This window comes from Mchenga conophoros, linkage group LG5, assembly GCF_057382185.1.
Source record: "Mchenga conophoros isolate Kocher_MC1m ecotype Shallow Benthic linkage group LG5, M_conophoros_male_GT1.1, whole genome shotgun sequence".
In the NCBI taxonomy this organism is placed as follows: domain Eukaryota; kingdom Metazoa; phylum Chordata; class Actinopteri; order Cichliformes; family Cichlidae; genus Mchenga; species Mchenga conophoros.
The window spans coordinates 2,691,915-2,708,547 of NC_140530.1; the positions used below are offsets into that span (position 1 = coordinate 2,691,915).

The following is a 16,633-nucleotide window of genomic DNA, read 5'->3' on the forward strand; positions in this document are numbered from 1 at the left end:
AAGAGCAACCTGCCCTTCTGGGCCAACTCGGAATGGCTGTGGTTCGGTTCAAAGGGAAAGGCTCGCCATCTTCCTCGTCAGGAAGAGATCCAGGTCTCACGATCCCATAAAAAAAAAACCTAGCCAGCACACTTCTAATGTTCAACTCTCAGAGAGGATCTTGTCCACTTCATCCGCTCCCATGCATCTGCATGGTTTCAAGGTCCGAAATGTTCACAATAAATCAGGTCCGTTTCTCCAAGGTCCATGCAGATCTCCGGTATGGATATTTGCTCAATTTATCAAGTTAATAGTTATTTTCCAGCGAAAAGCTTGGCGGTGAAAATCAGCGATGGTCTCGTGCACCTCCGTCTCTCTCTGTGTCTGAGCACGTGACGGTACAGAGCAGGGGAAGGCGGGGCTTGTTCCTTCCTAACCAGTAGGGGTGTTAAATATACTCTTTGGGTTTTATTCTTATATTTATAGTATTTATCTTTTATTATTGATTCATTTTTGATCAACTCAGTGATTAACAGAGTAATGATAAATCCCAATTAACAATAACATGTTGTAGTGCATTACTGAGTCATGTAAACTCACTGGGTTACATCAGCTTTTATAATAACTTAATATCTCAGATCATAGCTAGTTTAGGTAGCTGCCAGCTACTAATGCAAAGGCCAGTAGAACCTCGCATGTCAATTGTCTTTGCAATAGAAAAAGGAAACATATACAACACTACAGTAAAAGATGGTTTTTAGGAGGTTAAAACTACCATCCACTGGTTTCTGATGTTTTCTTTAGAAGCTCTGAGCAATTTTGCCATTGCTGTTTGGTGACAGAGGCACAGAGCTCAATGCTGATGCATGCTCTTCTACTCACAGAAGTAAATCAATGAGTATGTCTAATGAAGTCAAAATAGAACTAGAGAATATATGTTTTCATAGAAAAACAAAACACCTGTAGCTCAGGTGGCAGAGCAGGTCAGCCACTAATCAGAAGGTCGGTGGTTTGATCCCAGGCTGCCTCCTGGCTGCATGCCAAATATCCTTGGGCAAGATACTAACCCCGTGTTTGCCTACTGGTGGTGGTCAGAGGGCCCGGTGGCGCCAGTGTCCGGCAGCCTCGCCTCTGTCAGTGCGCCCCAGGGCAGCTGTGGCTACAATGTAGAGGGGTCAAAGCTTTCAAAGAAAAGCGTCTGGACTTCTTTAAGTTGCTTGAAGACGTTTCACCTCTCATCCGAGAAACTTCTTCAGTTCTAAGGTCAAATGGTGGAGAGTCCCAGATTTAAACCTAGTGGGAGTTTCCCCCCACAGAGGGACAAAAGGACCCCCTGATGATCCTCTAATTGCCTGAGCCAAGGTGTGAAACTGGCTGTGGGTCCCAATCAGCCAGGGTTTCGGGTGAGCACATTGTGAAACCTGGCCCCACCTTATCATGCGAATTCCTGAGGTCAGATGTCCCAGGATGTGAGTGGGCGTTAAGGCATCTGGGGAGGGAACTCAAAACTGGATTATAGATGGCTTCTTTCACTCCTCTTTCAAACCATCTGTCCTCTCTGTCCAAAATGTGAACATTGGCATCCTCGAAAGAGTGTCCTTTATCCTTAAGATGCAGATGGACAGCTGAGTCTTGTCCTGTGGAGGTGGCTCTTCTGTGTTGTGCCATGCGCTTGTGAAGTGGCTGTTTGGTCTCTCCAATGTAGAGATCTGGGCATTCCTCGCTGCACTGTACAGCATACACCACATTGGGCATGTGTTTTGGCGTTTTGTCTTTCGGGTGAACCAGTTTTTGTCTGAGCGTGTTGCTGGGTCTGAAATGCACCGGGATGTCATGCTTGGAGAAAACTCTCCTGAGTTTTTCTGATACACCGGCTACCACCGGCTATCAGAAAAACTCAGGAGAGTTTTCTGGGCTGCCCCGGACTCTGTGGGGCCGGGTGGTGCTGCTGTGGGCCCCGGTCTGCATTAGCCTGGGCCCCCTTGCCCTGGTGGGTTCCAGAGTGTGGGGGTGTCTACTGCCCTACCCTCATTTTTAAATGCATATAGACACTGAGGGTTTTCGGGAGGAGACGTGCTGCTCTCTGGCAGGAAGCACCATGCCCTCGTTCTGTTAACCGTCAGGGCTGGGGGGCTGGGAGGAGGTGCTGGCCATCGGATTGGGGTCTGGGATGTGGGGCCTCCCCGCTACTGTAGATACGGAGGCGGTCTGCTTTGCTCCACCCCAGACAGATGGGTTACATCTCCTGGGTCTGGGTACGGTTTGCCCCTCTGGGGGCAGGGGTACCCGGACCTGGGATATAGAGTATGTTTGGGGAGTGTGAATGTGTGTGCAGTGTCTATTTATATCTGTCTGGAGGTGGGAATGCACGTTTGTGTCTGCGTGCGCCTGTTCGTCTGTGTCTATATGTCAATTTGGGTCTTAGACTCCACCTCTCTGGGAATATCTCAGGCTCTTCGAGGTATGGAGGCCTATCTCCCCTCACCACAGGGTCTATCTCCCCTCACCACACTCCCTGCCAGTGGCTGATGCCCTCAGACGTTGGTGTGTTGGTGGTTCTTGGTGTCTGGGGCTGGGCGCTCATGTATGTGGCCGATTGGCGGGGCCTGGCACCTGTGGCCCGGCTGGACCCCTTCCGGGGGGTGGGATGCCCTCAGACCTCTGGCCTCTGGGCCTGAGGCCCGGTCCTCTCTGGCACAGCTGGCTGCCGGCAGAGCCCGCGGGCACGTCACTGTAACCCCCTCTGGCCTCTGCTCCGTGGCTGCTGGGTGACCTCTTATTTGGGGCTCTCCTCAGCTCTTCGCAGGAGGGTGGCATGGTTGCCCCCCTGGTGGTCCTCCTTGGGTCCTATTCTGGGGCCTCTGGATGTCTGGGCCTGGATCACCTCCATACCTTCTTCATGCCCTGGGGGACGGGGCTATGACTCCCCACACTCCCTAGCAGATCGTTACATGGAGAAACCTTTTGAATACAAGCGTGCTGATCCACACAGGTATGCACACAGGTGTACACACGGGTGTTCACGGACACAAACTACACCTTTCTTGGCTGCTGCCTCAAAGCACATTGTGCGCTGTCGATCTTGCGTGCTGCACAACAACATGTAATATTTAGTATCTACTGTTATCTACTGTTAGCTAGTTTATTGTGATGGTGTTGTTTTTATTATGTTGCTCTTTCTTGTTTGTTTTCTCTTCTGTTTTTTCTTATCTCCATACAGGTGATCCAGGTGTTGTGTTTGTTTTTCCTTTTTTTTTCTTTCTCCCTTTCTCACCGTCTCTTCTCCCCTCTATTTTTCTTTCTCTCCCTCCCTTTTTTTAAAATTCTTTCTCCCTGTCCTATCCCCCAGTCATGTCTGTCCCGTCTGTAACAACCGAAAACCAAATAAAATAAATACATAATCATAATAAAGGTCAATCAAATGGACCAATATGGTAAAGCCATGATGATCCAATTGGTAAAGTAAATCTGCTTGGCATTTTTCTTGGCCTTGAGACAACAATTCTGATGGCTAAAGATCCAAACGGGACAGGCAAAAAAACCCCAAAAAACATCACAGTTCAACACCAGTTCAATCAGATTCAGGACTGAGTTCAGGACTTTGACTAGGCCACTCCAAAGTCTTCATTTTGTTTTTCTTAAGCGTTTCAGAGGTGGACTTGCTGGTGTGTTTTGGATCATTGTCCTGCTGCAGAACACAAGTGCACTTTAGGTTGATGTCACATTCTCCTTCAGGATGTTTGGGTAGACAGCAGAATTCACAGTTCCATTTACCATAGTAAGTCTTCCAGGTCCTGAGGCAGCAAAACAGAACCAGTCCATCATAGTAAGACAACCATATTTTACTGTTGGTATGCTGTTCCTTGTCTCAAATGCTGTCTTACTTTTACACCAGGTGTAATGGGGACGCATCAACATGTTTTCTGGAAAAATGATACGAGTCTTTGTATTGCTTTTGGCTTTCACTTTGGAACCATTTTTGCCCAGCTTCTTTATTATGGTGGAGTCATGAACACTGACCTTAACTGAGGCAAGTGAAGCCTGCAGTTCTTTGGATGTTGTTATGGGGTCCTTTGTGACCTCTTGAATGAGTCATCACTTTGCTTCCGGTTAATTTTGGTCGACCGGCCGCTCCTGGGAAAGTTCACCACTGTTCCATGTTTTCTTCATTTATAAATAAAGGGTCTCTCTGTGGTTCGCTGCTGTCCCGCAGCTCTAGAAATGGCTTTAAAACTTTTTAATGCTGAGAGATCTCAATTACTTTGTTTTTCATTTGTTCCTGAATTTCCTTGGATTGTGGCATGATGTCTGGCTCTTGAGGATCTCTTGGTGTACTCCACTTTGTCAGACCTTTGCTATTTAATCCAAAGTTTTAGGTCCAATTATCTAGCTCTTGAGCATTGCCGCAATCTAAAAATTCCAACAGTGCCTGAAAGCATCAACTCTGTGCTTTTTCAGTGATATTAGGGTGATTATGGTAATCCCAGGCAGGTCGACACATCAGAATCTAAGCAAATACAGAAAACAACAAAGCAAACAGCAAAATAAAAATAAATAAAAATAAAACTCCAAATATCCGAAAAAATGCCTGTTGTCTGTATAGCCCCACCACATTCGTTCACTCTCTCTTCTCTGAAACAACTTTCATTTTCACAGGGCTGCTGTGACATCATACCTCAGGTGACTCTAATATCACTTAAAAGCACAGAGCCACTTTCAGGAACTGCTGGAATTCTTTTAACTCTTTAAAGGTTAAATGATTTCGTTAAAATATTTGGTGGGGGTAGGTTTAGGTTTTTTTCTCCCTAGTCATATACACTTTCATTTAGAAACTGCATTTCGAGTTTACTTGTATTATCATTGTCTAGTAGTTATTTTTTTATTTGATGACCTGAAGTATTTAAGTGCGACAAATATGCAAAAGAATACAAAATCAGGAAGGGACAAACTTTTTTTTCACAACACTGTATAGTTTGTTTTCTTCTGAAAAGGAAACTCTTTGAGGTTTTAAGTTGAGCACACCATTATAATGTAATATGATGTAATTGATGTAGTGCAGTGGAAATATATCAAACAGGAAACTACTAGAAGGCCATATATATATATATAGCACTAGGTGCGGTGACTCCCAAGCTAGGCGAGTGGCTCCAGCAGATCCCGGGAATAACATCGGAGATCTCTGTCCAGAAGAGCGCAGTCCTGGGAACAGCTAAGATACTGCGCAGGACCCTCAAGCTCCCAGGCCTCTGGTAGAGGACCCGAGCTTGAAGGATAAACCGCCCGCAGGGGCGTGCTGGGTGTTTTTTTTTTTTTTATATATACACACACACACACACACACACACACACACACACACACACACACACACACACACACACACACATGAACTACTTACTGTGAAAGACAGGAAAGAAGAGAAAAGTGTTCCCTCATCATATCTGGAAAGCTTGGTTAACACACTCTCTAGAATGACGACAAACTAGGAAAGAAGAGAGGAAAAAGAAGCCTCAGAGAAATGACTTTACATTTGGGAACATAAGCTATCACAAATTGTGAGTCGTATATAAAATTGGATTCTTGTCGTTATCATCTCATCTCATTAAGTCTTTATGGTGCTTTTGAATTTTTCGTGTCTTTTGGTGACTTCTTTAGCCTCAGACTAAAGAGCTAACTTGGATGAGTGATGAAACATCTCTTCCATTGAAAATCCTATGTCCAGATGAGTGATGATTTCTTTACCCGGATGGCTAACCATGCATTCATACATTTAAATGAAATTGTAATAGTTTAAAATGAGCCTTTTTGTTATATTATGTCTCTCTGTAGTTGTTTTGAATGCCTGGTTTAGGTTTTATTGCTGTCATTTGTTTGTCTTTTCAACAAGAACTGAAACCATGCTAGGAACATGTAGTGTACTTTTGTACCTTAGCTACTAGCAGAGTAATCATCTCCTTCACCGTCTCCTCAATTAGATTGTTGATTTGGGAGTGATATTGCCTCTGCAGAAGAATAAGAGGAAGAAAAAAATGTTAGACTGTTCACCCTCAGTAGATTACACTTGGTAACCTCTGTTTGACACCAGCCACTGAAAAGAAACACTGGAAGTTTTTACACTAAATAGTATTTAATTATTAATTTGCCGTGGCATAGTTATTATATATAGCATGAGCTGCAGATATTTTTAAGACTGGACTGACTGCCTATTCAGGAGTGAAAATAAATTTTTCATAGCATGTCATCTCTAAAACCTGTGTGATATTCTTCTCATGAAAGTGAGTTAAAAAAAATACTCCTGTCCAAAACTTTCAGTAAATCCAGCATCTTTTGAATGTCAAAAGAAGGCTTTCAGCCGCTGCACATGAGTAAATCTAGCTCCAACCTATCAAGGTATATTTTGTACAGCCTGGTCTTGTTTATATGACCTGCAAACAAAACAAACAAACAAACAAAAACCACCAATGAAAACACTGAGGTGAATTAAGATTTTGCAGGATTCTGGAGTCTATCATCTCAATATTGTAGTTTCAAAATGCAGACATCCAGCATCACATTGTTGGGTGACTAGTGTAAGGTCGTTCAAATTCTGTGTTAGGTTGTTTCTGAACAACCTAACGATTTTCTCTCATCTCAGAGTGAAAGTTTGGGTTTTCTTTGAAACTTTGGCAAAGTGGTGATACATCCAAAGAACTAGCACTTACATACAATTGTTTGAATTAGTGGTCTTCAGTCTTTTAGAAGCAACTTCAAGAGACCTGTAAATCTACAAGACTGACGTCTTTGGACTTTACGATTGTGCCAAGTAATATAAATCCTTATGGTGGCAAAGAAAAACTACCAGTTGTCAGTTAGTCATGATCACTAATAAGAAGTGAATAGTCCTGGACCTTCAAGTCAAGTTAAAATACACTGTAGAACATTTAGCTCTATCTATTAAAAGATTTAAGCTCCAAATTACCATGACATTCAAACTTTTGACCTCAAGTGTATCCAAGATTTAAATTGTGTGATGTCCAATATGAATCATTTTAAACTGGAGGGAAATCCACTCTGAAAGCAAGTGCGTTTACGGGAGATATTTAGTATTTCCTACCTCCTGCCCCAGGTCCATGGCACACAGCTTGGCTGACTGGACCTTGGCGTCCACCATGACATTAAACATGGTGCAGATGGATTGAGGCACTCGGAAGTCTGTGGTCCGGCTGCTCCTCTGAAGCTTGGCCTCAAAGGCTGTCCTTGTCCTAGTGAAGGAATTTTCCAGGCTATAGCCATTTAGAAGTGTGACCCAATAATGACCCAAAGTAACAATTATATCGGAAATCTAATCATATGAACATGAAAATAGCCCAGTTACAGAAGTATTTTTACTTTTTCTGACTACCTTTTAGTACATTTGTTCAGTTATTAAAAAAAGAAAAACTTTTCTCACTCATTTCTTTTATATTTTTCCCTCTCTTCCTCTCCCCTGACACAAAGTATAGTTCCCTAAAACTGTAATAGTAATTCTTCAAACATGTTACCAGTCATGTATGGGCAGAAATCTGTGCCATCAGAAACTGAATTTGAATCGAATTGAATCTGAATTGTAACTTGAATAAATGCTTTTACAAACTGAATATGAATTAGCCTAATTTGAAATTCAATTTATTGGTCTGAAAATGATCATCACTAAATTGAAATTGAATTTTATATTTTGAAAATGAATTCATTTGCTTTGCTTTGAAACTGTATTTTATGCTTTAAAAATTGTAGCTCTCGAATAATTTCAGATTCACCTTTCATTCATAAAAAACGAATTAAGCATGCGCTCAGTACCCTAAGAATTATTATGGTAGTTATACACAGTGATAGTTGTATATCATATTATACCACTTCAAACAGAGATGATCCAGTAATGCTGCACTAATGAATTACACTAACTATTCACTTTAGCTAAAGTTATTAAGTTAGCTAAAGAGTTGGGATGCTGTGTAAGACATAAATAAATCTAAAACACAAAGGTTTGGACACCGTTTTGCATGTTTCCCTACTGTAGGGGTCTCTGCAAGCATACAGAGGGGGTACTCTGAGAGGGTCCAAGATGACAACTTTGGAATTCTACTAGAAACAGTCGATCATATTTGTTGTCAAAGCTGAATCCAGGGCAAACTACGCTAAATTAGTGTTTTTAGCTAACAGCTACAATAAGCATAAAAGTTACTGTATGGCTATCATTTGTTAACATGACGCTTGTTCTTATACATGTAATACATTTATTACCAACCTGAGAGTTTATCCGCTGGTCATTCGACATGACGAATGACTTCTGAAGTCTTAATCTAGCTCAAGATGCTGTAGATTCCCGTCGGTAACACTTTCGGTCCGCTAGTAAAACGTAGTTCTATTAATCTGCACTCGATTACTCTTGAACTGGAACCGGATGTTAGTTCCAAAAAACTGAATTTTGGAACTGAAACTGAATGGTGAGAAGTGAATCTGAAATTATTCGAGAGCTAAAATTTTTAAAGGATAAAATACAGTTTCAAAGCAAATCAATTCATTTTCAAAATATAAAATTCAATTTCAATTTAGTGATGATCATTTTCAATAATGTAATAATGTAATAAATTGAATTTCAAATTAGGCTAATTCAAATTCAGTTTTTAAAAGCATTTATTCAAAATACAATTCAGATTCAATCTGAGCAATTCAAATTCAAATTTAACTTATTCAAATTCAGTTTCTGATGGCACAGATTTCTGCCCATAGTCATGTTTCAAACCCATTTTCAATTCAAATATCACTACTACAATATATACACTACAACTGTTTTCTAGCAGTCACACCTCATCTTACCGTTTGACACAGGATTCTATCATGTCACTAGACATCAGCTTCAGTCGGGTCTCAAGGTGTTTTCCAAACTCTTCTTCTGGCCAGTGGAGATCTCTGATGAATGTCTGCAAAGCATCAAGCTTCCAGAAGAGATCTTCTGATGTCCCTGAGCCATTACTGTAGAAAAATTAAACACATTTTTAGACATTATGTGTATATTCATGCAAACAAAATAAAAGACAAAAATCACTTTTATGGTGACTTCATTTACAATTCATTTACAATGCATAAAATAGTAATAAGACAAAAGACTTATCATGAATTGTATGTCTGTGGTCATAACTGCGTAAATTTGGGGTTCAACCTCAAAGCATTTTTGGGCTAATTTCAAGAACATAGTAAAGGACATTAATTGTGACTTTGAAGTGATTTAAAACCAGGTTTTCCAGAACTAATGAAATCCTCAATTTCCTGATGACAAAAGGGCCTTTTTTGGGGGAAAGCAAGGACTGCTTGGACCAGGATGAGCAGCACTCCCACTTATCACTGACCACATTATTAACTTGGTAAAGCCAAGTACATCATATTTGATACACAAGCTTTAGTGAGTTTTTGACACTTGTACATGATTAGTGTGATTCTCCAATATGTGCCTTTCTGTTGATTGTATATATTTCTTATGTTTGTTATTTATCCCTGCTGTCTTACTATTTACATTTTATTCCTGCACAGTCGGTGTAGAGCACAATAATGGGCTATTCTATTCTATTCTATTCTATTCCAAATGAGAAAATCCAAGGGCGATTGTGGCTCAAAGAGTTGGCAGTTTGTCTTGTAATCGGAAGGTTGCCGGTTCGAGCCCCGGCTTGGACAGTCTTGGTCGTTGTGTCCTTGGGCGAGACACTTCACCTGCCGCCTGCTGGTGTTGGCCAGAGGGGCTGATGGCGTGATTCTGTCAGTCTGCCCAGAGCAGCTGTAGCTACAACTGTAGCTGCCTCCACCAGTGTGTGAGAGTGAATGAATAGGGGCATTGTAAAGTGTTTTGAGGGCCCCAAAAAGCACCATATAAATGCAATTTATTATTATTACATAACCAGTACTTACACAAGCTAAGTTATTTGTATTTAATTCTAAGTATATGTGGTGTAGTCCAGCATTTATTTTGTAATCTGTGCTAAATTATGATTATTTGGGTGTTTTCTTTGGCACGTCTTGTTGTGTGCGGTGAACACCACTCTCATTCCATTTTCTGTCTAGAAGAAGAAGAAGAAGAAGAAGAAGAAAGTGTGTACTTTATTGTACTTTATTGAGCCCCGTGGGGAAATTGCTCTCTGCATTTAACCCATTCACTTAGTGAAGCAGTGGGCAGTCTACGACAACTTCTTAACCATCAGCAGATGATGTATGCCGATATTTGGCCAATTTACTGTTAGTCTTTGGGAGGACTGCATGCAGTCTCGGTTTAGCTGTTTGACTATTCCTTTTCTGGCACTTATTGGACTTTTTTTTTGACTGAGAATCCACTGTTTCATATCAGGCCAAATAGTAAACTAACTAGAGTAGACAGATTCAAAGATCTAGATCCAGGCAAGCAGATGTAACAGTAAATGTTAAGATGCTGGTGTTTCAGCCTTTAGCAGAAAACCTCATCTTGTAAATCCTAAATGCTGAAGTGTACACAGCGGCTATTCTTAGAACATATTTTTCCACACTGAATAGACCTTGCATCTGTGGTATACCTAATGTAGAACAGGGAAAATAGTATAAATCCATCCATCCATTTTCTTCAGCTTATCTGAGGCTGGGTGGGAACAGCAAGCTAAGCAGAGAGGCCCTGACCCTCTTCTCCACAGCCACCTCCCCTAGCTTATTAAATTGAATGTGCCCGTATCACTTCAACTTTCTCCTTTCGATATTGAGGAGTAGCAGCTCTGCTTGAATGACTGAACTCTGACTGAAGACTGATCACTAAGGGAGATAGGGAAGTCACACTATGCCATGACATTTACATGAACATGGCTCTGGGACTATATAAAACCCAAGCATCAGCAACAAACTATTTTTATGCAATTCTAAACATGTGGGGGTTTTTGGGGGGTGGGGTGAGGGTGGGAGTGAAAGAGTTGCTAACTATGAAGTGAAGATTGAGATGCAACTCTCAGCACTTTTTTATAGGGCTGGTATTTTTGAATGTGTATCCACAAGATCCCAGATGTGGGAATAAAGATGGATGTGCTGCAGTGACAGCGTCACACTCTGCAGGATTCGGCGCCATATGAAGTAGGTTTCACACGTTTGAAATCCGTTGTCAGTGCAGACAACTTATAGCTTAATTTTTCAAAGTGCTATTGATGATGTGTGAATAGTATATTGTTACATCTAGGTCTTTTAATGGTAGCACTAACATGGCATATTAATAGAAAACCTGAATGGGTGGTGAAAATACATTAAAGTTGCACTTTAGTTATACTGTCCTAACCACTCCTGAGGCCAAAAAATTCTGCCAGCTTACTACATTCATTAGCAGACAAGAAAATACTAGCATCAAAAAGAAAACCACTACACAGTTATGTGCTTTGTTGATGGACATTGCTTCCCACAAGGCAGCACACAGATGTAATGATGAGGAAAGCACAGGGAGAGACTGCTTTCATTTTGCAACTATCTGTGAAATGGAATAATGACTACTTTCCCGAACACCATGTTTTGTTTTTCACTCTTACCACATGTAAACAACTGCTCAAAAGTTTTACAACACCCCAATTTTTCCAGTTATTTATTGCAATTCAAGTTGTTCAAGTCCAATGAACAGCTTGAAATCGTACAAAGGTAAGTGGTGAAGTGCCAGAGGTAAAAAAAAAACAAAAAAAAGGTAAGGTTACTCAAAACTGAACGTACATTTCAGAATAATACAAAAAAGCCTTTTTCAGTAAACACAAAATAGGTTAACAATTTAAATTGTTCTGTAGCAATGGAGGTTGATCAAGCCTTGGAAGCTGCTGCTAATTCCTACATATACTGGCACTGGACACTTTCATAGACACAACTTGCTACAGAATTGACCCCCTCATGCTTTTCGGAACAACATTAATTGTTTACAGCATAGTTTGTTATATATTAATATGATCATGTCCAGAGATGGGCGATAATCTGATCACTTTCTTCAAGTAACGAGTAAAGTAAGGGATTACTATTGCAAAAACGGTAATTAGATTACCGTTACTTTCCCGTAGGAACGCTGCGTTACAGCGTTACTAAAATTGTGATTGTTTTGCGAGAATGTCTCATGTAAGCAAGTGCGCTGTTGGTGACAACAGCTGTGTGCAGATCAACAATGGATCACATATCGATTGTGGGAGAGAGTATGAGCGTGTAGCGTTTAAAGCGTGGAAATACTGACCTTACTTTGAGTTTGATTCCATAAAAAGTGAAAAAAACATTAGTGTCCGTTGTGCTTGGGAAGAAAACTTCTTTTTACAGCGAAAAAAAACCCTAAACTTCCAAGCAAGCAAAGAGTGCGCTACGACGTGACGGGAAACTCACAGAGAAACTCGCGAATTCTTCAACTGACCGCGGCACACCTGCACCAGGGTAACCCTCCGCCTACCCCACTCCTGCTTTACAGGTGAAAATAGAGCAACAGGACCGCTGAGTCTTTGACTTTATTTATGTTCTGCTGTGTCTTACTTGTATCTATTTGAAAGACTGAGTGTAAACACAAAAAATATTTTATTTTATGTGCTGGAATGTGCAGAAAATAGGTTTTAACTTCGGAGGTGGGGTGCCCCCGGCCTCTCGGCCTGGGGCTCGGTCACTCAGGCACGGCTGGCTGCCGGCGGAGCTCACGGGCGCGTCACTGCAACCCCCCCTGGCTTCTGCTCCGCGGCTGCTGAGTGAGCCCTCATCTGGGACTCTCCTCAGCTCTTTCTGGGACAGTGGCGCGGCTGCCCCTCTGTTGGTCTTCCTTGGTCTCTTGTGTTCTGGGGGCCTCTGGATGTCTGGAGTTTTGATCTCCTCCATACCTGCTTCATGCCCTGGAGGATGGGGCTGTGGCCCCCCCACACCCTCTAGCAGATCATTACATGAAGGAACCTTTAAAAAAAAAAAAAAAACAAGCGCGTCCATGCTCACAGGTGTACACACGGGTGCTCACACACACAAACTACACCCTTTTTGGCACCTACCTCAAAGCACACTGTGTTCTGTTGATCTTATGTGCTGCACAATAATGTTTAATATTTAGTATTTACTGTCATATTCCCATATATCATTGTGATGTTGTTTATTCTATTACTCTTGTTCTCTTCTGCTTGCTTTCTTTTTTCTTTCTCAGCAGGTGATCCACGTGATCGATATATGCATTTTTTTTTCCTTCTTTTTTTTTCCTGCTCATTCTGTTGGTTTTTGTTTTTTGCCCTTCTCCCCCGTCCCTCTTCTCAGCTGTTTCTCTTTCCCTCTTTCTTTCTCCCCTTCTTTCCCCCAGTCAAGTCTGTCCCGTATTCAGTAAGTAAAAATAAAATGAACAATAAAAGGTGAATCAAGTGGACCATTACGGCAAGGCTGGGATGGTCAATTTGGTAAAGTAAATCCGTTGGGCATCTTTCTTTGCCTTTAGACAACAATTCTGATGGCAAAAGAGCCAAACGGGACAGGCAAAAAAAAAAAAAAAAAAAAAAAAAATAGGTTTAAAATGTTAAACTAATTTATTCAAGTCAGAGAATGTTGCATATAATTAAATATTTGCTTGATGCATAAAGTTAAAAGATTAAAACTGCTAAAACAAGTTTTAAAAAGAGACTTTTCCATTTGATTACATTTTGTATGATGGATTATGCAGAAAAAGTAGAATTGGGCTGAAAGATCTATCGCTTTATCACCTCTTCAGGTTGTAAATCGTGTTTTTAAAAAGTAACTAAGTAACTAATTACTTTTGAAAATAAGTAATCAGTAAAGTAACGGGATTACTTTTTGGGGAAGTAATCAGTAATTAGTTACCGATTACTTTTTTCAAGTAACTTGACCAACACTGGTGATGAGCTCTGAAACCTGACTGAAACTCTTCAGTACTCCTAAGTACTGCTTGGCTCCTCAATCTGTAGCCACATCATCTCCTTGCAATGGGTTGGCTGAAGGGGTTGATGCATATGCATCCACAGTGGTGGGGACAGTGGATCACTTTGGTATATTCTGAACTCCTGAGCTGGAGAACTCAGGAGTGGACCATCACCTCACAACATGGATACTGGACTACTTCACCTACCGACCACAGTATGTGAGACCTCAGGGCTGTGTGTCAGACAGGGTTGTCTGCAGTACGGGGGCCCCACAGGGAACGGTTCTGGCTCCGTTCCTCTTCACCATCTACACTGCAGACATCTCCCACAACTCCACCCAGTGCTTCCTGCACAAGTTCTCTGACTACTCTGCAATAGTCGGCCTCATCACTGATAGGGGACGACAAGGAGTACAGAGGACTGACCCAAGACTTTGTGGACTGGTGCCAGCTGAACTACCTAAGAATCAACACTTGAACAACCAAGGAGTTGATGGTAGACTTCCACAGGCACAAACATCCTCCACTGCAACCACTGAACATCCAAGGTATGGACATTGAGACTGTGGACAGCTACAGGTGCCTTGGTGTTCATCTGAACAATAAACTGGAATGACTCATAATTCAGACGCCCTCTACAGGACAGGGCAGAGCAGGCTGTACCTGCTGCAGAGACTCAGGTCTTTTGGCGTGAAGGGCCCACTCCTGAAGACCTTCTATGACTCTGTGGTGGCCTCAGCCATCTTTTACGGTGTGGTCTGCTGAGGCGGCAGCATCTCTGCTGGGGACAGGAAGAGACTGAACAGGCTGATCCACAGGGCCAGCTCTGTTCTGCCCTCTGGACCCAGTGGAGGTGGTGAGTGACAGGAGAATGGTGGCTATGCTGTCATCCCTGTTGGACAACATCTCCCACCCCATGCAGCAGACTGTGACAGCACTGAGCAGCTCCTTCAGTGGCTGCGGCACCCACGGTGTGGGACGGAGAGATTTCGCAGGTCTTTCCTTCATACTGCTGTCAGTCTACAACATGGTCTCTGCAGACACACGTGCAAACAGACACACACACATATCCAATATACCATGGTAGCCTTTGTCTAGTCTCCCTTAAGTGCAATATTACTAAGTGCAATTTTTCTGATGCAACATAGTATTTTATTCTATGAAAGAAATGTTATGCGATGAAAGTTATGCATGCAAAATTAACTTTGTGCAGTGCCAAGCATTTCAGCAGTGTGAGACATTAAGAGCAGCTCAGGCTATTCCTAATGTCTTGATATACTTCTCTCTCAACCAGTAGCTGGCACTTTGACCATCTAGTGTTGTTTCTAATATCCATACACGCAATGGCGGTCCTAGCCTTTATGATGCCCTGGGCAAACAAGGGGGCCGAATACTTTTGCAAGCCACTGTATATATCAGAATCAGAATCAGAATCAGAAAGGGTTTTATTGCCAAATGTTGAGCGGGTTTACAACATTAGGAAATTGCTGCGGTGCTTCAGTGCAAACATACTTTTAGAAATACTGTTATAAATTAAGCTTAAATGGACATGAAAATAAAAATGAGAATAAGAATTAAAAGTGCTAAGTAGATAGATAGATATATACATGATATATACATGAGTGCAGGTGGTGATCAGTGCCAAACATGGAATGATGCAGTGAACACAGCGTAGGGTCATGTGTTAGTGATGGGAACAGTCATAAGGTTATTGTTCATGTGTCCAACAGCAGAGGGGAAGAAACTGTTCTTATGGCGAGAGGTTCTGGTGCGAATGGACCGGAGCCTCCTGCCTGAGGGGAGCAGGTCAAACAGACTGTGTCCAGGGTGAGAAGGGTCAGCTGAGATCCGAGTGTGCACGCCCCAGTGTCCTGGAGGTGTACAGGTCCTGCAGAGATGGGAGTCTACAGCCAATCACCTTCTCAGCAGAGCGCAAAACACGCTGCAGTCTCTGTTTGTCCCTGATAGTGGCTCCAGCGTACCACACGGTGATGGAGGAGGTGAGGATGGACTCGATGATTGCAGTGTAGAATTGCATCATCGTCCGTGTTGGCAGGTTGAATTTCTTCAGCTGCCTCAGGAAGTACATCCTCTGCTGGGCTTTCTTAATATTGGGCTTTCTTAATATATCTATATCTATACAATATATTAATATCTATATCTCTCTCTCTATATATATATATATATATAGAGAGAGAGAGAGAGAGAGAGACAGCGAGTACACATGGAATGCAAACAGCTAACAAACAACCATTATAATTCGTTATACAATGAGAACAGGCCAAATCAACAATTGACAATGACTAATTAATATTGTGCTGAACACAGTCCAAAAGATTCAGTAAGCTACATCAGTGTCTACTGTTTACTATCATAGCCAAGTGACTAACAAACATAAACAGAAATTTTCACTATCCCTACTAACTAATGTTATGTTGTTGTGTCTCTGTTGTGGTCAGTGCTATCCTCTCTGCTATTGCATGCTGGGGCAGCAGGTTGAGGGTCACACATGCCAACAGACTAAATAAACTGATCCACGTGGCCAGTAATGTGTTGGGGATGGAGCTGGACTCCGTTAGGGTGGTGTCTGAGAAGCAGATGTTGTCCAAGATAAGGACAATCATGGATAATACCTCACACCCACTCCATGACATACTGGCTAAACTGAGATTACCAAAAAGCACCACTGAACGACACAGGAAATCATTCCTTCCTGTGGCCATCTCACTGTACAACTCCTCCGTGTAATACACTGTAAAAACTGCAATAGTTACACCCTTTTTACACACG

General features: G+C 42.0%; 1 protein-coding gene across 4 annotated transcripts in view; it reads right to left on the minus strand.

Moving 5' to 3' along the window:
* The window catches only part of LOC146573582 (calcium-dependent secretion activator 1-like), a 329,487-nt gene that overhangs the window by 66,901 nt on the left and 245,953 nt on the right, over positions 1–16,633 (minus strand). For all 4 annotated transcript variants that reach the window (XM_085272827.1, XM_085272826.1, XM_085272828.1 and 1 more), the window contains 4 exons: positions 8,812–8,967; positions 7,070–7,217; positions 5,904–5,978; positions 5,375–5,458 (listed from right to left, as the gene is read on the minus strand). In XM_085272827.1, coding sequence (XP_085128953.1) covers positions 5,375–5,458; positions 5,904–5,978; positions 7,070–7,217; positions 8,812–8,967 — 463 coding nt within the window. The remainder of the gene's footprint in view (positions 1–5,374; positions 5,459–5,903; positions 5,979–7,069; positions 7,218–8,811; positions 8,968–16,633) is intronic.